At 49.9% G+C, this 27,990-nt stretch overlaps 1 protein-coding gene across 1 annotated transcript; it reads left to right on the top strand.

The window, feature by feature from the left end:
• On the top strand, positions 1-27,975 carry MLPH (melanophilin). The gene is made up of 17 exons (XM_074146081.1): positions 1-110; positions 4,404-4,625; positions 4,847-4,983; positions 6,905-6,943; positions 8,007-8,101; positions 9,267-9,395; positions 10,769-10,964; positions 12,254-12,414; positions 17,151-17,234; positions 18,975-19,163; positions 22,000-22,194; positions 24,851-25,006; positions 25,124-25,216; positions 25,695-25,760; positions 25,938-25,995; positions 27,434-27,531; positions 27,949-27,975. Exons 1-17 carry the CDS (start codon positions 1-3, stop codon positions 27,973-27,975), a joined length of 2,055 nt encoding a protein of 684 aa, XP_074002182.1.
• Positions 27,976-27,990: the final 15 nt, after the last annotated feature.

Here is a 27,990-nt window from a genome sequence, read left to right as displayed (position 1 = left end):
ATGGGGAGGAAGCTGGACCTCTCCAAGCTAACCGACGAGGAGGCCAAGCACGTTTGGGAAGTCGTTCAACGGGACTTTGACCTGCGGAAAAAAGAGGAGGAACGGCTGGAGTGAGTATCTCTCTGGTCCGCGAGGTTGGGTGTAAGCAAGCCGCAGCAGTGGATCCCCGCGGGTCCTGCTTCGTATGGGTTGTAGGAATAAAGCGGCGCGTTGAGGGTGCGGGCAGGGAGGAACAGCCAGGAACCCGGGTGTGAAACTCAAACACAGCGGTTAATAGATTACGTTATCGGCAGGAAGGTGACGCATCGGGGCTGCAAAGGTGCAAACTGGCACCATGCCGTTGGCAGTGATGCAGATCGGTGTCACCACAATGGTTTGTGGAGACAAATGTCTGGCCCCTGTTCAGGAAATGCCTCTGTGGGGCTTTACGCTGGCGTGGCTCTCATGGAGAGACCTCACCTAGGAGCAAAGGATGGGATTTGGCTCCCTTGCTTTTGTCTCACGTGATGGTTCTTGTGCATTTAGGACAGGAAGGGTGCTCAGTGATTCCGTGTGTCCTGGAAGTCCACAGACTCCTGAAGGATCCTGCAAAAATAACTGCGAGGAGTAGTAAACCTACTGTAGTAGCCTTAAATATGTTATACAGGGGGCTGTGACATCCTGGGAAAGTTTTAGGGGGCCACAGATTGGGAAAAGGTTGAAAATCACTGGAGCAGCATATGGATGTAACTTCCAAGTTCTTATTAACAAGGCATTTGACAAAAGTGCTGTTTAAAATCTGTTCAGTGGGATTAGGCTAAATTTTGAGCATGAGAAATCATGGGGTTTAGGCCTTGTTCATTAACTAAGTCAGATGTTGAACTTAATAATTTCTTAACTTTATATCAAGGAGCTGCAGCGTCCCTGTTCAGAGTCTGGCCGAGTTCTCAATATTATTCCAAGGGAATGGCCCGTGCCCCCAGGCCGGGGATGGACAGTGCTGCGCTCCCACTGAGCCCTCATACCCTTCTTCCTCTGAATTGTGTGAGCCAGGGCTGGTGCCGATGGCACGGTGATGCCCGGGGACCAGGAGCTCATTGATTCCTCTATCAGATCCAAAGGGAAGGTGAGGGGTGAGAGTTGTCCTTCATTTGGAATATCTACATCTGAGTTGTCGAAGCATCCCCCAAAAGCTTGCCGTCATGGGCATCCATGCAAGGCTGCGTGGGACCGTCTCCATTTACACCATTAGTCATGAGAAGCTCTCAGTCATATATTTTTGAACCTCCTGATTATTTTTTTTTTTTTTGCTTAAGAAAACCAGCCTGTGTGGGAGGCAGAGATAATTCACTATCATCAACTACTGCCTTCCTCTTCTGGTACCTCTGAAGTGCAGGATGGAGATCAGAAGGGTGTTTAAAAAAATTATCACCCCGGAAAGGGTGAATGCCTCCCTTGTGATGGATCTGAGCTCTGCCTGGAGGAGGGAGGTGGCGACCCACATTGCTGTGCCCTGCAGCAAAGCAGTGGGTGAGGTGAATTCTTTACCTACTTGGCCTTGGCGCCAGACTGGCTTGTCTGGGTCCACTGTGGTGCTCAGGAGGCTCCCAGATTGAATGCCATGGTATGGGAGGTGCAAGATAGGGGGAAAGTTTCAGGGTGCTTCTACCCCCAGCTGCTCTCTCCCTAAGGAGCTTTCCCTCTGTCCCAGCAGCCATGGTTGGTTGTTTTTTTTAAAAAAAATTGTTGTTTAATCCTGCTTTGCAGAGAGCTGCCTGTAACCGCCCGAGTATCAAGGGCAGAGCATGATATGTGGGCTGAGGCTTGATTGCCTCTCTCCGCAGGCTCAGTTAAGGCCGTACATTGGGTGTTTCTGTAATACCTGGCACAGACCAGACCACCAGTCTGGGAAAACCTGCCACGCTCCTGCACGCCGGACACGGAGCTATGTGAGCCTTTTCTGCCTGTAACAAGCTGGGACATGATGTGAAGTTACGGGAGACCCTGCAGCCGTCCACCCTATGCTCTGACCACCCTCATTTGCTTTTCTATTCATTTGCTTTTCTATTCACTGGGCTTGTCTCAACCTGCAAGCCTTGAAGAAATGTTCCCCCCCCTCCCTGCCTTGATCTTTTTCTTCTCTTTCTGCTGCATTTTCTTTTTGGCAGAAGCTGTTCCCCAACAATGGACAAAGGCTTCAGCTGGCCAGAAACTGCACAGCCATGCGAGGGTAATGCTTTGCCTGAGGCCTTAAATAATGGCCACTTTATGGGGGCTCTCCCTGCTTCCTTCCATAAATATCCATGCCAGCAACCCCGTACGGCTCCCTGCATCTCTCCTGGAGCTCAGCTGGACCAAGCCCACTGCAGTTTGGCATCCTACCACCATTGATTTATTCTGCCGTGAGCAGAGCAGGGAAAGGGCTGGGGCTTGTGCTCCTGCTGGCAGGAGGAGACAAGAGGCATGTGGTTCCTGCGGGTTTTAAACTGGTTTGTCTGAGACTTGTCCTTCCTTCAGCAGGTCTCGTGGGTGAGGGAGGGGAGGTGAAGGAATCCAACTGCTCTCTGGCAACCAGAAAAAGCAGTCCAGTGAAAGATCAGATCCTGCTGGAAACAGCCTTAGCACAGGAGCGGAAAGGGAGCACTGAGCCCAACCCAAGGGTTTTCTCTTTGGAGGTTTGGTTTTAGTAGCCACATATAAATTTACTGCTGAACATTCGTACTAGGTCATTAGAAACACTGCTAGGATGGTTGAATAGCTGAATATAAAACCTAGCTGCCCAGTTCACTCTTCATACTGATTTTACCACGTCTGAGATCCTCAGTTGATGCAAGTTGGTGTCACTCCAGTGTAAGAGCGAATGCAGCCTGGTGTGCTGGCAGTGAGCTGGCAAGAAAAGTCTCCCACCGGAGGAAAAAAAACCAAGAGCTGATCCCTAATGTGTACACTGATTTGGTTAAACAGAGATTAGCTAGATTTATATTCACGTCGTTCCCACCACCAGCCACATCACTGCTCCCATGGGCGTCCCTGCACCGCGCTGCCACGCCAGCAAGGCTCCTCCTGCAGTCACCCTGGCGTCAGTCCGTCTCCCTGGTGGCTGGGGGGCACCAGGAGCATCACCAGAAACCTTGTGATCCACTCTGTGTTCCTGAAGCAGCCTCCAAACATGATCACTTGAGATTTTTTTGGCCCAGGTTGACTTCTGCTGTGGAAAATGTAGCTTCCTAACACTGCCCAGACAGAAAACAGCCTCCTAGGACCTTCCCTACAAGTCAAACATTGCTGCTTAGCCATAGCCCCAAAGGCAAACATACCTGAGGTAGTGTGTCAGTGGTGCCCAGTGACAGGACAAGAGGAAATGGGCACAAACTTGAATGTAAGAAGTTCCACCTAAACATGAGGAGGAATTTCTTTACTTTGAGGGTGGCAGAGCCCTGGAACAGGCTGCCCAGGGAGATGGTGGAGTCTCCTTCTCTGGAGACATTCCAAACCCACCTGGACACGTTCCTGTGCAACCTGTTCTGGGTGGACCTGCTTTGGCAGGGGGATTGGACTTGATGACCTTCAGAGGTCCCTTCCAACCCCATGTGATTCTGTGATTCCGTAATAATGTGTGGCATGGGGAACAAATAGAAAGCCTTCGGGTAGGTCAGCAGGCCCCCACCAGCTCGGCAGGCTTTTTGGCTCTCCATGGCTGTCACTCGGGGTTTGGCCTCACACAGGCACCTTCCCGTGTGGGGACCTGCTCCAACAGCCAGGTCTGGATAGCAAAGAAAGCCTGAAGTGATCGACCACCACAAGAAGGTGCTCTTGGAAAGCACTCATGTTGGTCTCGTTTTCACAGGACTGTCATGAGCATTTCCTCCAGCTGCTGTCCTTTGAACAGCCCCATTGCACATCCCTTCTGTCCTTAATACAATTCTGTGCTGAATTTAGCACTGAAGGGCTAGATCAAAACCCTTTTTAATCCTTTTCACTCTGATTGCTTTTTTAAAACTGAGAATTCTAGAAAGCTTTTAATTCCCAGATGGACTTCAGGCTCAGAGATCGTGTTGGGATGCAGATGAGACTTCAGGAGTCGCTCTCCTGAGGTTCCTGGGATTTATGATTATTACCCTGTTGAAGCAAATGGGACAGGTGTTGACACAACCAAATCTAATCTTAACTTTAACAGTGGCAGATCCTAATGCACAGCAAACCTGCCCTGAATCTGGAGCCGCCTTCTTTGCTCAGCTCATTTAACTTGTGATATGTTATTTGTTAGCTTTGCCCTACAGCTGTTTCCACAAGCTGCGGGACTCTGCATCTTCCCTGGAAAATTGTTCCTGAAATGATGGAGGTGTGATGGGGTTTGCCACGTGAGAGTTTGCAGTGAAACGCTAACAAAACCAAGTTTCTGTGTTTTGGGATGTTTTCTGCAGGGAGCTGAAATGCAAGATCGACCAGGAGAGCAGCAAGAGAGAGTTTCTGACGAATCAGTCCCACCTCAACGAAACCCACTGCGTCCACTGCCTCCAGCCCTTCAAGTTCCTGCTGAACAGCAAGCGGCAGTGCTTGGATTGCCACTTCTACACCTGCAAGAACTGCAGCCGCTACAACAAGAAGGAGCAAGGCTGGGTCTGCGATCCCTGCCGACTCTCCAGGTAACACTGCTGTGATGGAGGGTGAGGGGCAAGGTGAGCCTTGGGGCTGAGGCTCAAGAAGAGTCGCCCCAACTCAGCATCTCTTTATGCTGGCTAGAAACCAGTTATGCTGGTTAGAAAAAAGGCTGTGTTTTTGTTGGAGACGGTTTCTGGGTGAGGGTCGGGACCCCATGAGCGTGGCTGGGCTGGCTCACCTGGATGTGCATCCTCTCTTTGGGCAGGATCGTGAAGATCGGTTCCCTGGAGTGGTACTACGAGCACGTGCGGTCCCGTTTCAAGAGGTTTGGAAGCGCCAAAGTGCTGCAGTCCCTCTACGGCAGGCTGCAGCCTGGGCAGGGGGTGAACTCCGCGTTTCTAGGTGAGGAGGAGCACCAGGGCTTCTCCTGCCCCGCTGTGCATGGGGTGTCCGTGCAGCACCATCTTGGGATGTGCACCAAGGGAGGAACATCGGCGTCGATGCCGCTCTGAGTGCCATGTGGTTTTGAGATTGTGCAAAACATTTTGGGGAGGAAGCAGAGGTTTGAAGCAGCGTGTTCATACTGGGAGCAGCAGAGCTTTGGAATTTTTTTTCTGCTGTGGATTTTTTTTTCCTCTGTTAAGGTTTAAGGTTTTAGCACAGACTTGAGAATGTCTTGTGCTTAGTTTTAAAAGTCTCGTGTCCTGCAGTTCATAAGTATGTAAGAGCTACAGCTCTTGTTTTTCTTTCTTTTTGAAGGACAAGCAACTGCTGGAGAGGGTACAGCAGAGGGCTACAAAGATGATGAGGGGCCTGGAGCATCTCTCTTATGAGGAGAGGCTGAGGGACTTGGGTCTTTTTAGTCTGGAGAAGAGAAGGCTGAGGGAGGATCTGATCAACACCTATAAATACTTAAAGGGTGGGTGTCAAGAGGATGGGGCCAGTCTTTTTTCAGTGGTGGCCAGGGACAGGACAAGAGGAAATGGGCACAAACTTGAATGTAAGAAGTTTCACCTAAACACGAGGAGGAACTTCTTTCCTGTGAGGGTGGCAGAGCCCTGGAACAGGCTGCCCAGGGAGATGGTGGAGTCTCCTTCTCTGGAGACATTCCAAACCCAATTGGACAAGTTCCTGTGCAACCTGCTCTGGGTGGACCTGCTTTGGCAGGGGGGTTGGACTTGATGATCTCCAGAGGTCCCTTCCAACCTCATGTGATTCTGAGGTTCTGTGATTCTTTTAGCTCTTTTCATCACAAGGGAGAGCTTGTGAAATTAACCCAAGTTTAACCTGCAGGTCCAAAACATCCAGCTGCCTGGATAAAGCCAGCACTCATTTTTTTCCCATGATCTAATGATTTTTATAGCCAATCTGATGATGCTCTGGCACTGACAAAACTGTACCAAAATTAGCAAGTTAGCTGTCATCATAGCTATGTTCTTCAGAGTTTATGGATCTTCGGTGTTTCTGAGATTGGTCCAACAGCGCATAAATATATACTGAAAGCCGTTAATATAGTATTATTTATTGAGTAGTTGCTAGTTGGCACTCGTACAGCTCCTGCACTGCTTTGCCTATTGCTTCTGAAAACCAGTGTGGATTTTATTCCTGTCTTGACGAGCCACAGAAATGTTTGCGCAAATATCATAGACATGAGCTGATTCAGCTGACCCAATCATTCTTTTATCCAGACCACTCATGGCAGAAATATCAGAAAGAGCATAGAGAGTAGTCGCACTGACTATAAAAATTAATGGGCTGAGAGACAATTTATGTTGTGTTCAATCTGAAAGTGCATCAGACCACGCAGAAAGGACAATCTGAGAAAAAAAAAAAAAAACAAAAAAAACAAACCAAGCGTGAGGATAACAGTGCTTTAGGTTTCTTTAAATTGAGAAGCTGATGTCTTTTTCAGAAAGAGGTGATTTTGTTGTTATTACTTCATTAACACCAGTGAATTGGCTTGACCCTTGAGCAAGCAAGCATCTCCTCCTGGGACATATCTCTGGTTGCAGGAGGTACAGCAGAATTACATGAGACCGTTGCATTTAGCGCGGCCATCTGCCATTGGCTGTGCCTTCCCCTGCTGCTGCCCTCCCAGGTGTGCTGCATCAAGCGGTGGCAATAAGCTCTTTGACTTTTAAAAGTCAAGTCCTGTCTCCAAGTGCCTGTTTTGTTCTCTCTAAAGAGCCTTTTTGATGATTGTGTCTTGTGATAGCTAGAGAATGAGAATTCCAGTTAACCATAGCTCTGAGGCTTGTTCTCTGCAAGGTACCTGGAGAAAATGTGCTTGCTTATTTTTCCCACTGTTTTTCTTTTCATTTAGGTCTTCATGATAGAGTTTACAGCCTGCCAGACATTAACAGTAAGTAAAAAAGAATTGCAGCATGTGGCTTACAGTTCAAGAGAGGTTTCCAATGTCTTCACACCCTCTGGCTATGGGCACTCCAGCACAGTTTGGTATGGCTGGACCAGGGAGGACATCTCGGCACTGTGGTGGAGGTGGACTGTAGTGCTCATCTCGTACACTGTGCTACACCTGGGGTCTCCAAAGGTAGACTCAGATACAACAGGACCCTTAGTTACATGCTAAACTTGAAGCTTGCAAGTACTCGTCATCTCAATGCACCTACATCATACACTTAAAGCTGGCCATATTCTTCAGGACCTGCTTAATTTGGGACTTCAGGTTGCTTTCCTTAGGAGCCCTTGCAGGAAGGGTTTGCTCTACCTAATTTTGACTTTGGACTCAGTCTGGCATTTGTGCTGTTCCCAGTGTACTGCTGGGCTTGACAGTGATCTGGGCACAGAGACAGGGACCCAGAAAGGAATGGGTCACTGATAGATAGCGGAACTGGCTGAGGGCAGCTGTGAGTAGTGGAGGCAGAACCATCTTGGGCTGAGCTGTAGTGCCTTCAGACACTGGAGTCACCCAGGTGGACCTCGGGGTGCTCTCTGTGGTGCAGGTGTCCTTCATCTTCCTGCGGTGACTTTGACATCTGTGGTGGTGAACAGCTGGAAGGGGAAGCGATGAGAGGCCAGCCAAGCTTTTGCAAGATCAAGTGCTAAGAGTGGGTGTTTCCAGTGACGCCTGGGAACTGCACCCCAAAGAGCTTCTACTCTACAGACCTTAGACTGTGCTCGCTGCTTGCCAGCTGCAGCACTGAGGCTACCTTAAGATGTTCCCATCCGTTTCCCATCCTTTGTCCCCTTTGCTTTACTTGTGCAACCTAATGGCCGTGGTGTGGTGTGCCAAAAAAAAACCAAAAAGAAAAAAAAAAAACGTGGGGAGGCCCTTTTCACTCCATATAAGAAGGATGGCCTCACCTACAGGTGCACTGGGGTGACCACCGTGGTGGGGACTTACCTCCTGCAGGATTGCGGTGCAGGAGCTGCCCATACACAGCGTGCCATTGTCTCCCCTCCAGGTGAATGCCAGCTCCTCACCAGTGGTGGCATTGGGGATGACAGCGATGACAAAGATGACGTCCTTTGTGGAGCTGAAGCAGAGTGCTACAGCAGAGTAAGCGTTTTGTAGGGTGTTCCCTTCTGCCTCACTTTGTGCCCTCAGCTGCTGCTGGCCAGCCGTGGGTAGTGGTGGCGGTGCTGGTGATGGGGGTGGCTTTCTGTGTCATGTTCAAAATGGGGCCTTTCTCTCTGTTTTCCTTCTCTGAGACAAGCCCCTCTCCCAGTTTGCATAGAAACAACCAAGCCAGTAAAATCAAAGATACTTGCCCTCTGGAATAAAAGATGCACTCCTGAGAGTATGGAAGTCCCTAATTAATATAAATGTCCCAGCACCTACCCGGATGAGAGAACCCACCAGTTTTTTTTTTACTAGAAGAAGAGATACCTGGTAGAATAGCAAAGCACAGCTGAGTTCATTGATTTTTATCTCCTGGGGTTTTTTTTCTGGGACGATGTGTACAGATTGAAATGCAGATTAAGAAGCCTGATGGGAAAAGTGTATTTATTCTTGAAGCATGTGTGAAACCTGCCGGTGTGTTTGAAATGCTGGTATAGCTACATACGTGCTGTTACATACATACATACCATCTCAGGCTGCGGCTACGGGCATGTGCTGCATTTTGCACACTTGGTAACTCATTTTGATCTGCTTCTGAAGTCGTAGAGCCTTGTACAAGCTGCTCCTGCCCCAAGAATGGCCTCCCAAATATCTGGGGAGATCTGCCCACAGCATCCTTTCTCTGAAGATAGGGAGATGCCTCAGTACTCAAAAGCACCTCCTGGATCTCTCTCTGAGCTGTAACCTGGCTCAGCTTTCCCATAGTGCCTTTATAAACCAGGAGAGAGCTTCATGCTCTGGGCAATCCTGCTTCAGCAGGGGAGTTGGACTAGATGATCTTTATGGTCCCTTCCAACTCTAAAAATTCAGTGAAATTCAGTGAAATTCTCACTGCTCATAGCCACAGTTCTGAGCCAGAGACTGTGGAAATCTGGAACCCACTTTTCCTTGACTCCAGCATAAGCACACACTGTCCTATATACCTGGCTCCCTGCAAGCAGGGACAACATCGGACACAAATTCTCTCTGCAAAAAGCAGGAGCCTTGCTTTGGGCTGTGCAGACTCAGGCAAACTAGGGAGAGAAGGACCCTCTCTCCCCCTTTCTTCAAGGCCAACCGTGTTTTATGGTGAATTTTCCTTTCTTGTACTTCCTACGCTAAGATGCGCAAGACAAAGCGCCTGCTGTCTGTCCATCCCTTTGATTTTGAACTGGACTCAGAGTACTCTGCTCAGTCTCGCCGCCCGTCTATGCAGCTCTCTCCGGCAGCCAGCAGCCCGGATGCTTTCCAGGTATTGGGAGGGTGCTGGGGGGTTCCTTTCCTCTTTTCTTCCTCCTTGCTACCTCTGCTGCCTCCACCTTCAGCTGGTGTTGAGACGTGATGGTGCTGATCCTTGATCCCCATGACCCCGCTTGCTACCTCTTCTCCCATTTCGAGTCCTCTGCCTCAGGCTGAGTCAGAAGTAGGACACCTGACTGAAGCAAGGATGAGTGGTAAGATGAGACATCAAGAGGCTCTCTGCAGACAACAGTTTTCTTGTGTTGCCCCAAGGCTCTGGGACACCCTAATACCCAGCAGGCTTTTGGAGGTTCAGTACTCGAGGGACAAAATTAAACCAGACTTCTCTCACAACATCCCATCCAGTTTGGGGCTGGTTTTGCCATGCGGTGGCACTGGGGACGCACCACCCTTCCCCAATTGAGAAGATGAATCCTGCAGAGCCAGTGTGACTGCAGGGTTGGCACCTGCAGGGTGGGGGTCACCATCAGTCAGAGGGGAGAATGTGGGAAGGAACAAAAACTGCATGAATACTGGTTATTTATATATAGGAGACTATATGTGTCTTAGTGTTTGGAGCCCCTGACCAGGGGCAGGACCCACAGGCAGCTCTAGCACCATCAACTGCGGTGAGCTGCTCCCCATGATCCCAGCAAGGCCTTGGGGACTGCCATTCCCAGCTTTCAGCTCTGAGGAGCTAAAAGGCTTTCAGCCTGAGATGCTTCAGATCAAGCTTTTTGGGCTGCTTCTGTTTGCCTTTCCTGTTGAAATTTTGCTTTAAAAAAAAAAAAAAAAAAAAAAAAAAAGGAAGCAGTTTTAAACTTTAAACCCTACCCCTGGGTAGAACTAGGCTGTCTGAGATGTGTAGCAAAGGCTTTGGGAAAAAAAAAAAAGCCAAAAACAATACGTGCCATTCCATGTAAATTGATAAGAATTTTGAGCGAACAAGTAGATTCATTCCTTTTTATCTAAGCTCATCTTTATGCAACAGAATTCAGCACGAGTCTAGGGAGGGCTGGCCTCTGCCACAATCATCCAAATTAGATTTATCAGTTGCAGATTATTCGAGGGGCAGGAGGTGGGCGTTGTTTGAATAAGCCAAAGGGTATGGTGTTTTAAAAGACTAGAGCTTTTTGTAGCTTAGCTGAAGGGACGCTGCTCTGAGTTCTTGTAAAAATTAACAGTGCCCCCTGGTAGTGATGTGAAGTATTGCTAAGGGTTCATCGGCAAGATAAATTGGGCTTTAAAATGGATTATCGGAAATTGTCATTACAAAAGGTCAATCCGTGCATGTATTGGAGCATAAAGCTAGAAGCTATTAGTGAAGGTCAGGAGAGACAGGGAGACCCTGTGGGCAGCCGCTCAGCAGCAATCCTTGTCTCTCAGTCCTTCCCAGATTTCCCCAACTCAGCTGAAGGTGCCTCCCAGAAGGAGTCCAGGATTACAGAGGCAGATCTGGTCTTCCACCACATCTTGCAGGAACAGGGACCAGGCGTGAGCCCTCCGGAGCAGCACTTCAGCACAGAGGTTCGGCTTACCGTCAATTCACGGAGAAGAAGCCTAGAAAGAAATGCAAAACCTGGTAGGTGTCTCTGGTCAGGCTCCTCTTGTATCTCAGGAGAACTGGCTGCAAGACTTGGACCAATATGATCATGTCTATATTTTTTTGAACAACCTCAAAGCCACTAAAAAGCTTGAGTGCCAAGACAAAATACTCATCTGCGAAAGTGTGGGGTTTTTCTCATGAAGGAATCGGCTGGAGACAGTTGTTTGTAATGGCCTGGTCTTGTTCCCAACAAACTAATTTCTCAAAGCCAGAGGGGTTGCTCTTAAGATGTGCATCCTTTTCATATCTAGAGGTCAGGGTAGAAACTAGATACAACCAAACGACGCTACTAGAAACAACAGGATGGGTTTCCTCCTACAAGCAGTAACAGATCAGTTGAACTCCTTGCCAAAGGATGGTGTGGGTGCAGAAAGCTTACAGTTTTAAGGGGACTTGACCTGGAGTGAGACTGGTTGAGAACTGGAGGCAGGCGCTGGGGATTGCTAAGTAGCTACAGGGTCCGTAGTTTTGTGAGTCTATAAACATCCTAGCAAATGAGGGTGCAGAATTTGCCTTTTACTACTACTGTTTTTCCTGCTGTGATAGCAGAGCCAGCAGGGTTGGACACTGGCTTGTGCAAGTGCAGCTGTAGAATATATCCTTCTGGGTCCCCGACTGCTTGGTTGCACTTTCAGGGCACTAGGAAACGCTGGGTAAACCTTACTGTGCGCTGTTTAAATTCCCACTCTGAGCCCCTGTGGGGCAACAGAGCACCAGGACCCTCTGGCTTGTTAATTCCATTTTCTCTCATTGTTTGGTGGTTTGGTTTTTTGTTTTTTTTTTTCTCATTTGAAATTCTCCTTTAAAAAGGAGACTTTCTGCTCTTTTAAATGCTCCGTACTAGAATGGTACCTCTCTAGGTGAGCTAAACATATTCCAGCACCCGGACAATTCATCAAAGGTGAATTCATGAAAGGGCTCCAACAAAACTGGGAAGGCAATAGCAGGTTTTGGTGAGTGGCCTGGCTGTTTGGGGCATGTGAGAGCCCCGACAACGCTCCTTGGGGCCACCCTTATCTCAGCAGCACTGTGTGGGACCCTGCTGAGCTAGGTGCTGTGCAGCCACAGTGGATGGAGCTGCAGCATGGCCCAGCACAGCCGTCCTTAACCTTGGTCTGTCTTGCAGGAGCATCTCCTGCCAAAGGATAGGAAATGTGATTTGAAGAATGCCTCATTGTTTGCTTGTCTTAAGGTCCAATGTCCAGGAAGGAATTCAAGGGTATGAATGTCTTGTGCCTTTGCGCTGAAGCCTTCTCTCTCCAAAGGCAGCCCCTGGAACGAGCAGCCCCAGTGCCGGTACTCGGCAGATATGGACACCTCTGATGAGGATGTGAAGGGAGCCCAGTTCCCTGCCTGCCCGCCCCATCACACAAAACGCCGGAGCAGAGCCTCCTCGCAGGATAACGTCAGCCACTCCGGGAATCAGGTACCAAACAGCTGTTAAACATCTTTTGAGACCAAGTCCGTGGCCAAGCCTCTCTTGCCATAAATGATGCTTGTTACCTGTGAGGTGCAGGATGGTGCCATCTGGTTCAGAGGAGAAGAGAAGCAGTGATGGCAAACTGGGGTGCAACCACAGTAGTCAGTTTCCCAGCCAGGATGGATGTCGAGCACAAGCAGAAAAGCTGGTGTGCCCTAGGTATCCACGCAATCATTGCCCTTTCTGTGCAGGGGTGGTTTGGTGCCCATGCTTCCCATGTGCAGATCCAAGAGTGATCCAAGTGTGGATATCAGGTCCCTGTGGGCTCAAGACCCCTCTTCCTCTTCAGCTCAGGAACTGAAGAAGCTGAGGGTGTAGCCATTTTGCATTGCCAGAGCACTACAGTGGGCCTGTGGGATGACCTACTAGGTGGCTCATCTAGGTGTCACATCACGGTTGTGTAGGACCAGCAAGATGAATGCCCAGGCCATGTCCTGTCCTCCGTGTTGTGAGGGACCTGCCAAAGTGGTTGTGAAATGGGAGCAGGGCTGAGACCCGGGAAGGTGCGTTTAAGGCTCTGTCATTTATTCAGCTGAGGAAGAATAGACTTTTCTCTGCACCATTAGGATGATGCAGAAGTACTCTGGGTCTTTGCGCTGCTTCTCCCAGGTCCTTCTTCCAGCCCTTCTGCGTTTACGCCTGTGGCAAAGAGAAAATCAGGCTCTGGTGCTTTACTCTACCCACGCTGCTGTCGCAGTGACAAGCCTGCCTTCACTGCTTCCCAGCCTGTCCTTATTAATGTGAGTTACCCATGGTTTCCTGTGTCCCCAAAAAGGCTTTCTTCAATCAAATGTGCTGGTGCTTTATGATCAGACAAAGGTTTGGAGAGGGATATTTAATAAACATCGAGATCCTTTTCTCCCTTTGCAGCGTGCAGTGTTCCTGCCCCAGTACTACTGGGTCGAGACGACCTGTCTTGTTTCTCTCCTGAACGATGATAATAGGGGGAACAGTCTAGAGAAGGGTGTCAAAAAGGCCGCAAGCTTGTGTTTTAATTGTCGAACAAGGACCTGCAGTTCCTGATGCCACCTTTGCAAGTGGTGGGTGGTGGGAATGGTAAAAAGCACCCCTCAGACCTCTTAAGCTGCAAAATGTGCGGTGATGTTTGACTCCACAGAGACACAGGGAGAGCCTGCTGCTTGTTTCTGCTTACAGCTGCTAATTTTGCATATCCTGGACCCCTTTGGGTAATCAGTGGGGGAATCTATAACCACAACCATCCCTCAGCACCACACTTCACGTGCCTGTGTAGGGAAACCTTTCCTTTGCCTTTTACTCCTCTTGGAACATGTTTTAATTAGTAAATGCCATTCCTTTTTCGGTCAGTGGTAAACGGAAGGACCCTGGACTGGTTATCCTTAATGAGGCCATGGTACATTAGGCACGAAATGTGCACCATGCTTTGCAGGGGGGAAACGGGGCAAAATTCGTACCAGTGCTTCAGATTACTTCCTTCATCAGCCAGGCAAGGTCTCGCTTCAGGGCAGTCTGGCATGCTTTGTGGTTTGCTCCATCACACCAGTATGAAGGCTGCTGTGGAGCCTTGTCACCCTAATGGTTACAAGACATCTTCTCACTCCCAATTTAACCCCATTTGCTCTTACGCCAGCATTGTTCATTAGCTTAAATAGCTCTTCATCCTTCCTGCCCTTTGTGCTGCTGATGGGTTTACAGCTAGCAACCACGCTCCCACAGAGCCTTCTCCTCAACTAGCAGGCAAAGACCCGGCTCTCTGCTGGACCATTAACTTCAGAACAATGCAGGCGTGCATCACTGCCGCTGTTGGCCAAGGAGAGGCCAGATACAAGCCCAAAGAAGAGAGAAGGCAAGAACGCCCAAGCTTTGGTGCTAGCCAGCTCTATTGCATTGGCAGGGCTGGAATAGTTTCACAAGAGGCCGGTGTCCGTCCTCTCATCCTGAGGTTGGAGGAGATGGAGGGGCTGAGACTGGCACGAGGGAAGAGACAGGCTGGGGGGGATTTGGGACAGAGAGCAGCGGGCTGCATTGTCCTGAGCAGCAAAGTGGTGCCTCTTGAGCAGCTTATAGGCATTTCCAGGGTACGTCATGTAACCATCATCAGGGCTTCTGGGGCATCCCAGCCCGTCATGGGACATCCCAGGGCACAGAGAGGATGGCCAAATACAACTGGTTACCCTGGTGCTGCACTTCTGAGAGGCTGTGCCCTCTGGCGATTCAGGGTGTTGGCCTGTGGGGTGTAGGGTCCAGAAACGCATTTATTAACCCTGTATTGAATCCTATAGCCTGGCAACAAAAGCAATGTTTTCCTGGTAGACACCTTGTTGGCATCTGGAAGCTTCAAGAGTTGGAGAGCTCAGCTCTTTGCCCTGCATCACTTTAACCCTCTTTCCTAAAACTGCCTTAGGTGCAAGTTTGCCAAAATATGTTTGATCTGAAAATTGCTTTTGCTTTAATTCTGGAAAGAATACTGTGTTCAGTCCCAAACACAAGAAAATTAACTTTTTCAGTAACAAAAGCAGAGGGCTGTTCCCTTGCCCTGTGACTCCAGGAGCTGAAGGTGCTAGAAAAAAAAAAAGCGCTCTTAAAAAAAGCTCTTAAACTTGATGAGACGTGAAAAGAGGCCCTGAGTTGGTAACTGTACAGGTCTTTGCCTTTAGGTCTTTAGAAGTCAGGTAGGAACAGGGCCAAGCCACAAAGAATAGCATCAATTTACCAAGTTTCTCCCCAAAAGCCCATCTGCTATACCCCAAGGGAGCTCAGTGGTCCTGGATTCCTGAAGCTTTGATGCCATGTGGCTCCTCTTTATGTAAAGCTTCTGTTGGAGGTCTTGGGTATTTGGGAGACTGGAGGCAGCACCTCTGCTAGAGTAACCTGTCTTCCCTCCCCAGCAGCAAGTGATAGTTTGCCCTAAATGATGTCCTCCTTATGGGCTGTGCTTTAAGTTTCTTTGCTTTGAATGTTTTAATACACGGCAGCATTTGCTAGCCTTTATCTTGCAGAGAGCAGCGCAGGGCAATCCAGCCCCTGATGAGGATGAGCCCTAATGGGGTGACCACCGTGCTTTAAAACCAGCCTTGCTCGGGAAGGAGAACTAAAGCAAGGTCCTTGCCTCCTACCCATGTAGCCTGTCAACAGCAAACCATGCATTATGCTCTCACCTCTCTGAACCTCTGTATTACGGTGGCATAGTGGTGCCGAGAGCTCTGTTCATCACCGTCTCTTCCTCTGAAGCTGATGGCCCATCACAGACTTCTCATTGTCACCAGGAGCGATGCAACAGTCAGGCCTTAAACCGTACGGAGAAACCACTTAGAGATGGATTGGATTGCTTCCTGCCTACGGGTTTAATGCTGCTTAAAGATGCATTGAGCTCGGGACGGTAATTACAGCGCTCCGCTCTCCGGAGTGTCAGGTTTTTATATTCATCTTCCCTTAAGCAGATGCAATCTCTCCAAGCCGTTGTGAGGATCTAATTAATTGAACACTAGGAAGCACGAAAACTAAGTGAGAGGATGGAAAGGCTATAAAAACAAAGCCAAGCCCTCACATCTCTTTGTTAGTGCATTTACTTGCTGCATTTGCTGCTCATTCCCCTTTGAATGGGAGGCAGCCACTCAGAACGGAGTGATGTAGGAGGCAGTGTTTTGTCTGTATAAAATGGGCGATATTTCTCATCATTTGTGTTTTGTTTGTTTGGATCAAAGGAGAAAGACTTTTTTTAAAAAATAAGAAAGCAAAATGACAATTTCTAAAAGAAGAAAAAAAAAAGCTTCCTTTTATGTTTTCAGTGATTTAACCACAAAAGTTTTTCTTGTCGCTTGAGCAACTTCTCTTTGATCTTCCCTTCCCTTTTTCCTTCCCTTCCCTTTTTCCTTCCCTTCCCTTCCCTTTTTCCTTCCCTTCCCTTTTTCCTTCCCTTCCCTTTTTCCTTCCCTTCCCTTTTTCCTTCCCTTCCCTTTTTCCTTCCCTTCCCTTTTTCCTTCCCTTCCCTTTTTCCTTCCCTTCCCTTTTTCCTTCCCTTCCCTTTTTCCTTCCCTTCCCTTTTTCCTTCCCGCCTCTTTTTCTCTACTTGGAAGAGTGAGTGAGTGAGATAGGAGGGCCAAGCATCTTGGTAAATCAATGCATGTAGAAGTCAGAAAAGGTTGAAGCGCGTTGCAGAAAACCTTCAATTTTACTTTTTCTATTCTGGAATTTTTCATGGCAAATTCTTACCTTCTTCCTTTCCAGCACTGTATTAGCAGGGTGGTGATGGGGCAGTAGCTGCTTGAAAAACATGTTAGTAGGAAGAGAACACTGCTGTTGACTTGAATGTGGGGCAGCATGTGAATGATGGCAAGGTGGATGGCTTTGTTACAGCCTGATGCTTTCGTCTGCACAAGTGACACAACGGAGCCGGTGATGTGGTTTTATGTTCACTGTATCAAAGCTACCGATGCTGCTTTGGTGAGAATTGCGGTGTGCTGAGTATTCAGCATTGCTTTGAGTTTTCCAGGTTCGAGGAGAGGCTGTGCACCTCCTGGAGCTCTTCAGGGTACCCAGGGCCATTTTCTAAGACGTTATTTTTAATGTCTTTTAACTCGGCCCATGGTGGCGGTGTCTTGCTGCTTGCTTTCTTCTGCTGGTTGCACTGTTTTCTCACTGCCCTGGCAGCAGTGGCTGGTCTGTTCTCTACTCCTTTTCTCTTTCTCTCTCCTTATCTCCAGATTCATGAGCTCAGCAAACGTATGTCTGCAATCGAACGCATGCTGAACCGCTTGGAGGAAAAAATCCTGGTGCAGTCTAATGAGGTAACCAGGCAAAGCCAGGGAATCTCTCTCTGCAGGGAGAGAGCATGGGCTGTGACGGTCCCTTCCCCTTGTCATCAATGTTCTGAAACAGCTGGCATTGTGGGGAGAAAGCCAGATAGACAAAAAGACTCTTGTTCAATCCTCTGTTTTGGCCTTGGAGGCTATTCTATAGTTTCAGGTGATGGAGAGCTTTAGAGAACATTGCATAGCAGGACAGAAACAGGAGCAAATTTAACCTGTGCCTATGGGCCCTCGTGCAAGCTAGTGCCTTCCTTGCCCCTTCTGCACAAGGAAAACTGGGTTTCAATTTAATTTTTTATGGAAGGCTAATTTCAGGAGTATTGTTAAGTAGGTGTTGGTACATCGGCAGAGCTGTGATGGCTCATTTGAAATTGTTAAAGAGAATCAATTAGCACATATGGGAAAGCAACCTGGTTATTGTGACTATAAGATCTGAGTCTAGAAGGATTTCCGTATTTCTTCTGAGCTGCCCTTGTCTTACCACTTCATCAAGCTTGAAAGAAAACAACTAAATTAAATTAGAGCTGGGCAGCGATGTAGAATCTGTGAATACTTAGATCGCTTAATGTTGATTTGGGGTTTCTAATTTTAGACTAGGTACCCTTCTTTTCCTTCGTGTGAACCCACCAGCATGAGCTGCTCTGGCAGCTGACGGCTCGGGAGAATGGACAATGATAATTACGGAGAAGTACCCTAGGCACAGATGAAACAATGCAGTTTCTTCTTTTTTCTAAAATTCGTTAACGGGCACGGCCGTGTTTGTAATTATTCAGTGTGTATGTCAGTAAATCTGACCAAGGGGGTAGGAGATGAGCACGTTGCAGGTTCCCATGCTTTATTTCTATGTCTAGGGCAGATCAGAGTAGAGGCAAGGGGTCTAAACTGCTGTGGGACAGGCTGAGGTTAACTATTAAGCAGCGCTTTCCAGCAGAAAGGATAGCAGAGCCCAGGAATAGGTTGCCTGGGAGAAAGATTGCCTGCTTCAGGTGCCGTTGTTCAAGGTTGTGAAGAACAGCTTAGACGAAAACCCATCAGGTATGACACAGGTAATTGTATTCCTGTCTTAACGCAAGGGACAGTGAGTTCGGTAACTGCTGGAGATCCCTTCCAGCGCCTGGGAGTTTAAAGGATGCTTCTCCAGGTAACATGAATTGCACCTAATAACAGGGCCAGGAGGAAATATGCCATCTATCCTACAGGAAAATGTGCTGTGTGCTTTCTTATCACAAGTAAGATTACCTAGACGCTCTGAAAGCTACCTCAGGGAGCTGAGGTTCATGTGGCTGCTTCCCTTAGCTAGGTGGACCATGTCTTTGGGTTGCTGTGATCTCTGCTCTTAGAGCAGCGTGGTTCTTAATGAAAGTATGGTGATTTTTGGCCCCAGATTCCCCATGCACGTCTTTTTAAGGAGGGGAAAAGGCAATTTCTCCCAAAGAAAAACAAGAAAATGGGTGGGAGATAATTTAGACCAAGAGTTTGTAATCCTTGGCATGGAGCTGGAGTGCAAGTTCACTGGGCTCTGCTGCTTCCCTGGGTGGTCTGACCTCCCCTTGTAAAAATGGGTGCAGAGAGAGGTCTCAAAGTCCCCTTTGCAAAGTCCATCTGTGGAGCACTTCTTAAGCTCCTCCACTGGCCAGTCTTGGTGACTGTCTCTGGACCCCATACCCCATTGTCCACCCCAGGGGACTCTTACACAATTCCCTTCTTCTGCTCCTTCAGTCTCCAGCCCCAGAGTCCCAACTTGATCCTGATGTCGAGGAGGAGGAGTTGAAGAGGAAGCTGGAGGAGTTAGCCAGCAACATCAGTGACAAAGAAGTCTCTTCTGAAGAAGAGGATCGTGAAGAAAAGAGAGTGAAGAAACCAGAGATAAGTTGCTCCAGTGATGACGTGGCCAGAGATGCTCGAAAGGTAATCTGTGTCCTTCCACCCATACTGTTCTTATCTCCATCTGCAGTTCCTTCTGCTCTCAGTGGCTTATAGCTTACACTGTGATAATGCATCTCCTGTTCTGTCCAACACCTCCACCTTGATGCCTCCCAGGGCTGTCTGGCTCAGCTGCCTGCTTAAATGGGGTGTCAAGGGATGGGGAAGTCCCAGAGTGTTGGACCTGGACCTCTGTCCTTGTAGGCTCTCCTAGTCTCATCCAAGAGTCAAAAGTAAAGTCTCTTAAAGGTCTTGCAGGCCTGTCAGGGAGAGGCACATCTGCTTAGAAGAGTTGTCTCAGGATCTGCATGTCATTACAGGGAGGAGAGTTCTGGGGTGGGAGAAGAGCTCGGTGATGATTTAGTACTGGCAGCCTTTGTCAGGCACCTGTTACAACCCAAAATGTCTCTTCAGACTTGTTAGTGCTCCTGTGCTAGGCAAGGGACTCCCAAAATCCCTGGTCCTGCCTTCACTCTGCTAGTTCAACATCTCCTTTACTTAGAGCACTGTGCTGGCTCCTGTCCCCTGCTCAGCGGCGGGTGATCCGCGGAGACATGGGTCAGGGAGAGGAGGAGGGATCACAGCATTCCCATCACCCCAGAGAGTCCCTCACCCCCGTGGCTCGGCACAGCTCTGATTTATCCCCCTGCCTGCTGGGTGCGTTTTGGAGATCTGCTTTTCCTCAACGTATCCCCATGGCAGGGCGTTCGTTTGTGTGCAGCCTTGCAGGGCAGTCACTTCCCTGGCTGGAGAGCGAGAGCTGACAGAGGCACTGGTCCCAAGCGTTCCTTTTTGGGACTCTAATGGCTTATTTGTTCATCCCCCTCCCTTCTGCCGTGGCAGTGGATGAGGTACGTGTGGGTCTGCTGACACATCCATCGCTGGCAAGCATGGAGAAGGGAGCGAGCGGGGGGCGGCGCTGCCCCTCTCCTCTTCTGCAGACTTCCTTTCATCCAAGGCTGTGGAGACTTCCATGGTGCCACGAGGTCTCTCCTTAATGCGCTTTTGCTCCTCAGCCTCGCAAGGCAAAACCCAGCTGCTGCTGGGCTTGGAGAGCGTGGCTGCGTGTACACGTTTAAGTGAGCCTGTCTCAGGGATGAGTCTCCACGGCTCTATGTAAAATCGCAGGATTAGAGCAATTAACTGTTCCCAGGACCAGTTTCCCTCAGGGGTTTTTGTACCATTTGCTGTGCTCTTACTGTCTCTGGGTCAGCGGTGTGCTGCATCCTTACCAAAAGCCTACTTTACTGCCTGCTTTTTCCCAAAAGCTGCTTTTAGATGATTGCCACAGCCAGGCTGAACTACTCCTCATGGGTTGAATGATGAGCATCTTCTTCGTAACCATTCCCAGCTAATTGCAGCGTGGATGATAACTGGTAACTCTCCAAGCCAAGGTGACTCAATCCCTGTGCCTCACCTGCAGTAGAAAGGCTCAAACCATGACCTGCATTGAGGAACGAAGAGATGTTAGTGGGGTGTCAGCATGAGCTGCTTGATTCTCATAAAATTAAGCCTAGATTCTCTAGATTTGCTACTTTCTATGACTAAAACAGGGAGGATACAGGCATGGTGGTTGTCTCTCAGTGGGGTCATGCAGGCAGGTAACACGGGAGCTATACGACAGCTCCTGAGCAAAGAGAGACCCAGTTGGGTTGCAACAGCTCAAAACCAAACCCAAGCAAAACCCAATCTGAGAAGTGAAGCAAAATTTAGCTTTTTGCGTTGCGGTAACACTCAAAAGTGTCCAATACCTTCTTGCAGTATTGAGTTAGAAATGCCTGCAGTGATCTGTAGATGGACCAGCCTTGGTTAAAGGCTGTAGTGTCAGCGTGGATTTTTTTAACAGCAACTTTCCTTATACTTGCACCAGATCCCGAATTGGATTTTGCACGATTCTGAGTTTGTTTTCATGCGAGTCTCCTCTCCTCTCAGGAGGAAGTCTTCTAACTGGGGAACATGGCGATGAAAGCACATGCTCCAAATGGAAAATGCGAAAAAAAAACCTCTGCTGTACCATGAAGGCACCATAAAATGATAAAAATATCAGCTGGACTGAGTTAGCTGGTTCTCTGCAGGATGGCTTGCCTGGAAATACGTGCAGTCGTAAACACAACTGTTTGTCTTTGTCGCCAGTGCATATATCACACCTATCTCCTTGGTTTCTAGGGAATTATCAGTTGAGAGAGAGATGATGAGTTTCTTGAGTCTATTTTAACATGTGCTTAGTGCCTTATCAAGCAAAAGGCAGCACGTAGGAGCGTTATTGCCATCAGTGCTCATTGGGGTGGGAAGGGGACATTAGTCCCAAGTTCTGGCAGTGTGGCAATACAATAATTTTATGGGCTGGATTTTTTTTTTTTTGCCACAAACTTAAAGAGTTATTTGCATCAGGCCTGCTGAAGTGTAAAGCAATATGCTGCAATTAGACCTTAACTGCTGAGTAACTGAGTGGCCTTCAGGTGGCCAGGTGCTGCTACTGTCAGACAGCTCTGGTGGCACTGCTTCCAGCGAGCAACGCATCCCTTGATAACTTCTTTTCCAAGCCTTTTGAGATGACTTCTTTTGTCACAGCCATCCTCCAGAAAGCACGGGCTGAGATCAAAGCTCTGCTTTAGCCACGCATCCATCTCCAGTGGAGAGCCCTTCAGGAACAGCGTAAGCCCTTTAATTATTGCTTCTCCATCTTTTTCCAGCTTCTGAAGGTCTGATGCCCCTTTTGCCCCCGACTCGCGCTGTTTTGTACACCACATTAAAATAACGTCCTTATTTTTTTTTCCCCCCGGCTCCCACCCTCCGCTTTGGCTGTGCTGGGCATTTGCAGAGGTCATCAGCTAAGGCTTTGAGCGAAATCACGGCCAAAGTACTGACAGCCATAAACGCCACGGAGAAAGCAGTGTGTGAGTCGTTGCACGGAGAGAGCCAGTGCAACAGTGGCTGCGCCCTCCCCGAAGGGCAGCTTCCCAGCCTGGGAGACAGGAAAGAGGTGGCCGAAGCGTACCGTGAGCTTGAAGAAAACGTAAGGTTCACGAGAGCTTTCTGCAAGCAGGGAGGGAATCAGGGGGGTGGGAATACAGAGGAACACCACCACCACCACCCCCCAAAATTTCTTGTTAGTGGGTAGTTCAGCATTAAAGGGATGGGCACCACAGAGGGATTAAAGAGTCTGATCTTGTCCGGCGGTGGCCAGGGCTGTCTTACAAGGGAAATGGCACAGCAGCAAGTGTGGATGCTCTGTCTTGTGGCTTCCCTTGCCCTGGTCCCTGGTTCCCCCTGGGTGAGTGCCAGGGAAAGGGAACAAGCGCAGTCCCCAGCTTGCTGTAACGTTGCTTTGCTGGACTTCAGCAGTCCTGGGCTCCAGCTGCAGGAAAAGCTTTTTTCCCACTTCTCTTCCGCACTGCTTCTCATCAAGGCTTTTATGAACAAGGGTAACGTGACCTATCTGTCTGCTAAGGCTGACTCGTGCCTGGGGCTGACGGGCTCATGTAGGTGATAAGTTTACGTCTAGAGCATAATCCTCTGCTGGGTTTCTGTGACTGTGTGAAGCACCGATGATTTTTTTAGCTGCTGTAAACCTGTGTGAATCGATTCCCCATGGGAAATGGATGGCATCCGCAGTGCCATTTACCAAGCTGCAAAGAAACAGTTCAAAGCTGGGGCAAAGAGTCACATCTCCATCTGGGTGGTTGGGTTTCGCTGTCAGAAACGTCCTGTGATGGGGAGCAGGGTTTTATAGCACACTCTGTGGCTCATAGCTCATCAGGGAAAGCTTATACACAAAAGCAGGGAGCTGCTGGGAGCAGAGTGTGCTCAGAAACTGTACCACCTGGCTGGTTTCTGGCCAAATGCAGCATCCCAGGGGGGAGAGGGGTGGCTGGGTGAAGGTTTTGAGGTTACCCCTCTCCCAGGAGAGGGCGTGGGGCTGGGAAGGATGTGAACTTCAGGCTTCAGTGCTTCTGTCGTCAGCGGTGCAAGGCAGTGGGTAGATCCTTTGGGGGCCGGGCTGAGTCATGGCTGGCTCCCTGCTCTGCTCTCTGAGGGATGCCACCAGCCCCGGGGGGGGCACTGGGAGAGTTTGATGGCCCAACAACAAATTGTGTGCCTGTGACGACACAGGTTGAGTGGCTTGACAGATAGCACCTTTGGTTTGTAATCGGTTACAGCCTCAGGGTGTGTGGGAGCTATGGGAGGTGATTTGGGTAGATGCTCAGTACTTCGCTGCATGCAGGGGGCTCGTGCCAGGCAGTTGCTGCAATAGCCAGCCCAGGAAAAGTGGTGAGGACCAGAGGAGCAGGAATTGCTTTAGTAGTACCAAGATTTGGGGGTCATTCAGCGAAACGGTAGCCACAACCCATCTGGTCACTTTATGTGGTTGCATACCAACATCCTAAATTGCCTTGCTTGGACTCACATCCTTGTAGTATCCCAGGAGGAGGCAAGTGACAGTAAAATCAGTGGTTATATTGGTGTAGATCCTTTTACCCTTCTTATCTAGGCGGCAAAGGTAACATGTTGCTTCCTGTAGGTACTATGCATCCCCAGTCAGCACTCCGGCAAAGCTGCCTTTTGCAGGGGTCAGGTTGGTTAACTGCCCAGGGCCAAACTCCCAGATCCTGAACCCTGCACCCAGGAAACTCAGCGGCACAGACTGAGCAGATTTGGAGAGCCAGCCAGTCTCCTTCCCGGCTTGCTCCTTCCCACCATGGGACATGGCAGCCTGCGCTTGTTTGCAGGTACCTTTCTCCCCTCTGAGCGCGCAGCATGAAGATGCTGATGCTGCTCAAGTAGGTCACCAAGTTTTGGTCCTTTCTGTGTTCCCATTGAGCCTTTTACCACTTCAGCCCATCGGTAATTGCTCTCGAAAAGCCTGGGGAAAGGAGGAAATGAGATGAAAAGCCCTGCCAGAGCCGATTGGTACTGTCAGTGCTGCAAGGCAAAGCAGCAGTCACAGAATCACGGAATCACATGGGGTTGGAAGGAACCTCCGGAGGTCTTCAAGTCCAATCCCCCTGACAAAGCAGGTCCACCCAGAGCAGGTTGCACAGGAACTTGTCCAATTGGGTTTGGAATGTCTCCAGAGAAGGAGACTCCACCACCTCCCTGGGCAGCCTCTTCCAGGGCTCTGCCACCCTCACAGGAAAGAAGTTCCTCCTCATGTTTAGGTGGAACTTCTTATGTTCAAGTTTGTGCCCATTTCCTCTTGTCCTATCCCTGGCCACCACTGAAAAAAGACCGGCCCCATCCTCTTGACACCCACCCTTTAAGTATTTATAGGCGTTGATCAGATCCCCCCTCAGTCTCCTCCAGACTAAAAAGACCCAAGTCCCTCAGCCTCTCCTCATAAGAGAGATGCTCCAGGCCCCTCATCATCTTTGTAGCCCTCTGCTGTACCCTCTCCAGCAGTTCCCTGTCCTTCTTGAACTGGGGAGCCCAGAACTGGACCCAGTGCTCCAGATGGGGCCTCACCAGGGCAGAGCAGAGGGGGAGGATGACCTCTCTCTCGACCTGCTGGTCACAGCCTTCCTGATACACCCCAGGATGCCATTGGCCTTCTTGGCCACAAGGGCACGAGTCATAAAATTGTGTCAGGAGCTGTTTGCATCTGGGGCTGTAGTCACACCAGGAAAGAAGAACTCAAGGGAGATTAATTCAGCAGTGTGTTTCTTATGTTTCAGGTGTACCTGACCGCTGGGAAGACCTACCGGCTTGAGAAGACCCTGAAGGAGCTTGAGGAGGGGGCTCAGCACAGCGGCACTACTGACTCAGAGCTATCGGAGCTGGAGGACAAAGTGGCCTCGGCAGCTGCTCAGGTGCAACAGGCAGAGAGCGAGGTGAGGGCTTGGCTGTGAGAGCTGCTTTGCCCAGACCCCTGGCTAGTGATGGCAAACAAAGCCGGTGGTGGCTCCTTCGGCCTCCATCTGTATGGTTTTTTTTTCCTCCCTCTAAAGATCTCAGACATCGAATCTCGAATTGCGGCTCTGTCCGCCGCAGGGCTGACAGTGAAGTCGGTGGAAAAAGCAAGGAAGAAGTCGACTGGGCAGGTGAGCATGGAGATAGGTGGTATGAGAGGTCCCAGCCCCGAGATGCATGTGCACCCCCAGGTTGTTGCTGCTGTCCCTGGGCGCTGCGAAGGGCTCCCTGAGCTCCCTCCCTGCTGCCTGGTACTCTGCCCCAAGGCTCCATGAGCAGTGATCTCACTGAGGATGGGGGACAATGCTGATTCCTCACAAGCATCGAAGGAGGATTTCTTATTTAGGGACTAGTGCTCTCCCCAGGGCTGCCAGAAGGGCACACAGGGCTGCCGCATGCACCACAGCCTGGATTCCTGTGTTCCCATACTGATTTTTATAATCACAGTCCATCAGGCAGAGTTGCTACCGTGGCAGCGCACTGCCTCTTCTGCTCACCTTAGGATCAGCCCAGGCTAAACAAAAGAGGTGAAAATGCAAAGAAAGGCCGACCAAGTCGTCTGCCTCCTTTGCACCCCCAGAGAATCCTCTGCCTTTCCTCTGCCCGCAGGCTGCCTGCCTCTACTCTCCTGCTCCCACCAGCAGCAGTCCAGGGGAGTCTTTGGATGACGTCAAAGTGAGTATATATTTTAACTGTGCTGGCTAGTGCACCTTCCCAGTGTGCGTGTGGCACAGCATTAAACCTGGGGACGACCAGGGTCTCCAGGGAGCTGCTTTTGAAGTGGTGGTCCCCGAGGGGACCTCTGGCCTCCCATCCCCTTCCCCACAGCAGGCTGCTCCCCTTCTCTTGCAGGTGATGCCCGGATTGCAAGGGTTCAGGAGGAAGTTCAACAGTCCCATCGAAATCACCAGTAAGGACCGCGGCTCTGCCCACGGGAGGTGGGGACATGTGGGTGGATGGGCTGGGATTTGAGGGATGCTCAGTCCTCTCTCTCTGCATCCAGTTGTGTATCTGCATTGGGGGTTCCCCTTCCCTATGCTCATGCCCTCCTCTTAGGTCACCCGCAGGGGAAACCCCTTCTGTGGTGGATAACTTAGAAAGCAGGAGGCAGCTGGCAGGATAGGGGACAGTGATGGGAGAGCGGAGGTCAGGCTGAGTTGGCTCAGTCCTCCAAAAACCAGGAATTTCTCTGCCTTCTGCCACCCCAGAGATCCGGGAGACATCTGCATTACTTCATTTGTGACATCCCATTGGGTGTTAGACCACAAAGTCTTGCCTAAGACCATCATCTCTTCTGATAGCAATTTCTTCCTTGCTTGGTCATCTTGGGGAAGGTATCCTTGGCCCTGGTGGCTGCCTACCTCAGCCGCTGGTCTCTGGTGGGAAGCAAGAGGCCTTCCACATCCAAGCTATCACAAATGGCAGCTTGGGAGTGCTTCAAAATAGATGGTGACCTGAAACTTGGCACAGTAGCTTGTGTGTCAGGGGGCAATCACTGGAAAAGTTTCATCCTGACCGGTATCAGTAAGACCCATTAGGAAATTACTTTTCTATTTCTCTCTTATCTTGCTTCATAAGCTGACAGGCAGAAAGAATAACTCTCCTTCCAGAAAATGGAAGATGAAGGGAAGGAAGAGGGGAAAGATCATTTAATGCAGACAAGGAATCGTGTTTCCCCTCTGTGTGCAGTCAATTAACAGTCCCTTTTGCCAAGCTGAGGCAGGCAGGTGGAAAGGTCCCTTCTCCTTGTGCTAAGGAGGGTTCATCTACTCTCCTTCCTGTGAAGGGCAGGCAGATAAAGGCAGCCCAGGGGACACGTCAGCTCCACGAGGAGATAGAGGGATGTACGATCAGGACGGACGTCACCAGGCGAGCCTAATCCCCTCTGCCTGGGCTGGGTGATGGGGCGACTCGGTCTCCTGACCACCCTCCCCATAGGTCAATTACTTGCAAAGCTGGGCCCGCAAAGGTGCAGCTGGTGGAGGTTGATGGCAGAGAAGGAGAGATCACTTAGTAGTTCAAGACAGGGTCGAAGCCTTTGGAGGTGAGAGATCCTCACAGCCTAGGCTTTTGTTGTACCATGGAGGTTTCCAGAACAGAGGTCTTGGCAGTTGACCACTGGCAGGCTGACCCAGCTCACACGGTGCTCTGGAAAACACAAGTAGCAGCAGCTTTTGCCTCCCTGTTGTCAAAGGGCTTCCCACCACCCTCGTGGAGAGAGAAGTGCAATCATGCATCCAAAACCACAGTAACCAGGGGATAACAAAACCCAAATGGCTTGGTAGGTAACTGAAACCTCTAGCAAGGTGGATGAGGACCTGCTGCCCATCTGTCTTCTTTCACGACAGGTCTTGATGACTCCTTTGACCGCAACTCGGTTTATCGTGGCTCCCTGACACAGAGAAACCCCAACGGAAAGAACAGGAGAGTGGAGCGGCTCTTTGCGGTATGAACCCAACCACCTGAGAGGGTGGCTGACCTGGGCTCCGCGTGGGACCTGACTCCCTGGGTGTGCACAGAGGGACCTGCCTCTCCCCATCCTCCCCTCGAGCTGGTGGAGCCCCAGGCTCTCAGCATTGGTCTCACCACGCTGGCTGGTGAGGGCAGGCACATATATATATGGGCATCACCCCCTGAGGTCTGGGATGTCGCAAGCCCCAGGATGGGGGGACCAAACAAGATGTAAATTTTTTGAATTCCCAATGCCCGCATGGCCTGTGGGATGGGGCAGGTCCTCACTCCACGCAGTAGTAGCTGGAAGGGACCGTAAGCATGCTGGCTTTGTCACCTGGCGTGGCAGAGGTGGCTCAAGGTGGTATGGGCATGGCAGTGAGCTGAGTTTTCTCCCTCTGGTGCCTTGCAGAAGCCTGTGATGACCCACCTGTCTTGAGGAGAGGGGGACCCT

This window comes from Numenius arquata, chromosome 3, assembly GCF_964106895.1.
Source record: "Numenius arquata chromosome 3, bNumArq3.hap1.1, whole genome shotgun sequence".
In the NCBI taxonomy this organism is placed as follows: domain Eukaryota; kingdom Metazoa; phylum Chordata; class Aves; order Charadriiformes; family Scolopacidae; genus Numenius; species Numenius arquata.
The sequence above is the reverse complement of the archived record's forward strand: the minus strand, read 5'-3'. Positions and strand labels throughout refer to the sequence as shown.

Coding starts and splice junctions, on each gene's coding strand:
- MLPH (XM_074146081.1), top strand. CDS start 1: ATGGGGAGGAAGCTGGACCTCTCCAAGCTAACCGACGAGGAGGCCAAG. Junction 4,626..4,846: donor GATCCCTGCCGACTCTCCAG/GTAACACTGCTG, acceptor CTCTTTGGGCAG/GATCGTGAAGATCGGTTCCC. Junction 25,007..25,123: donor TGCAACAGGCAGAGAGCGAG/GTGAGGGCTTGG, acceptor CTCCCTCTAAAG/ATCTCAGACATCGAATCTCG.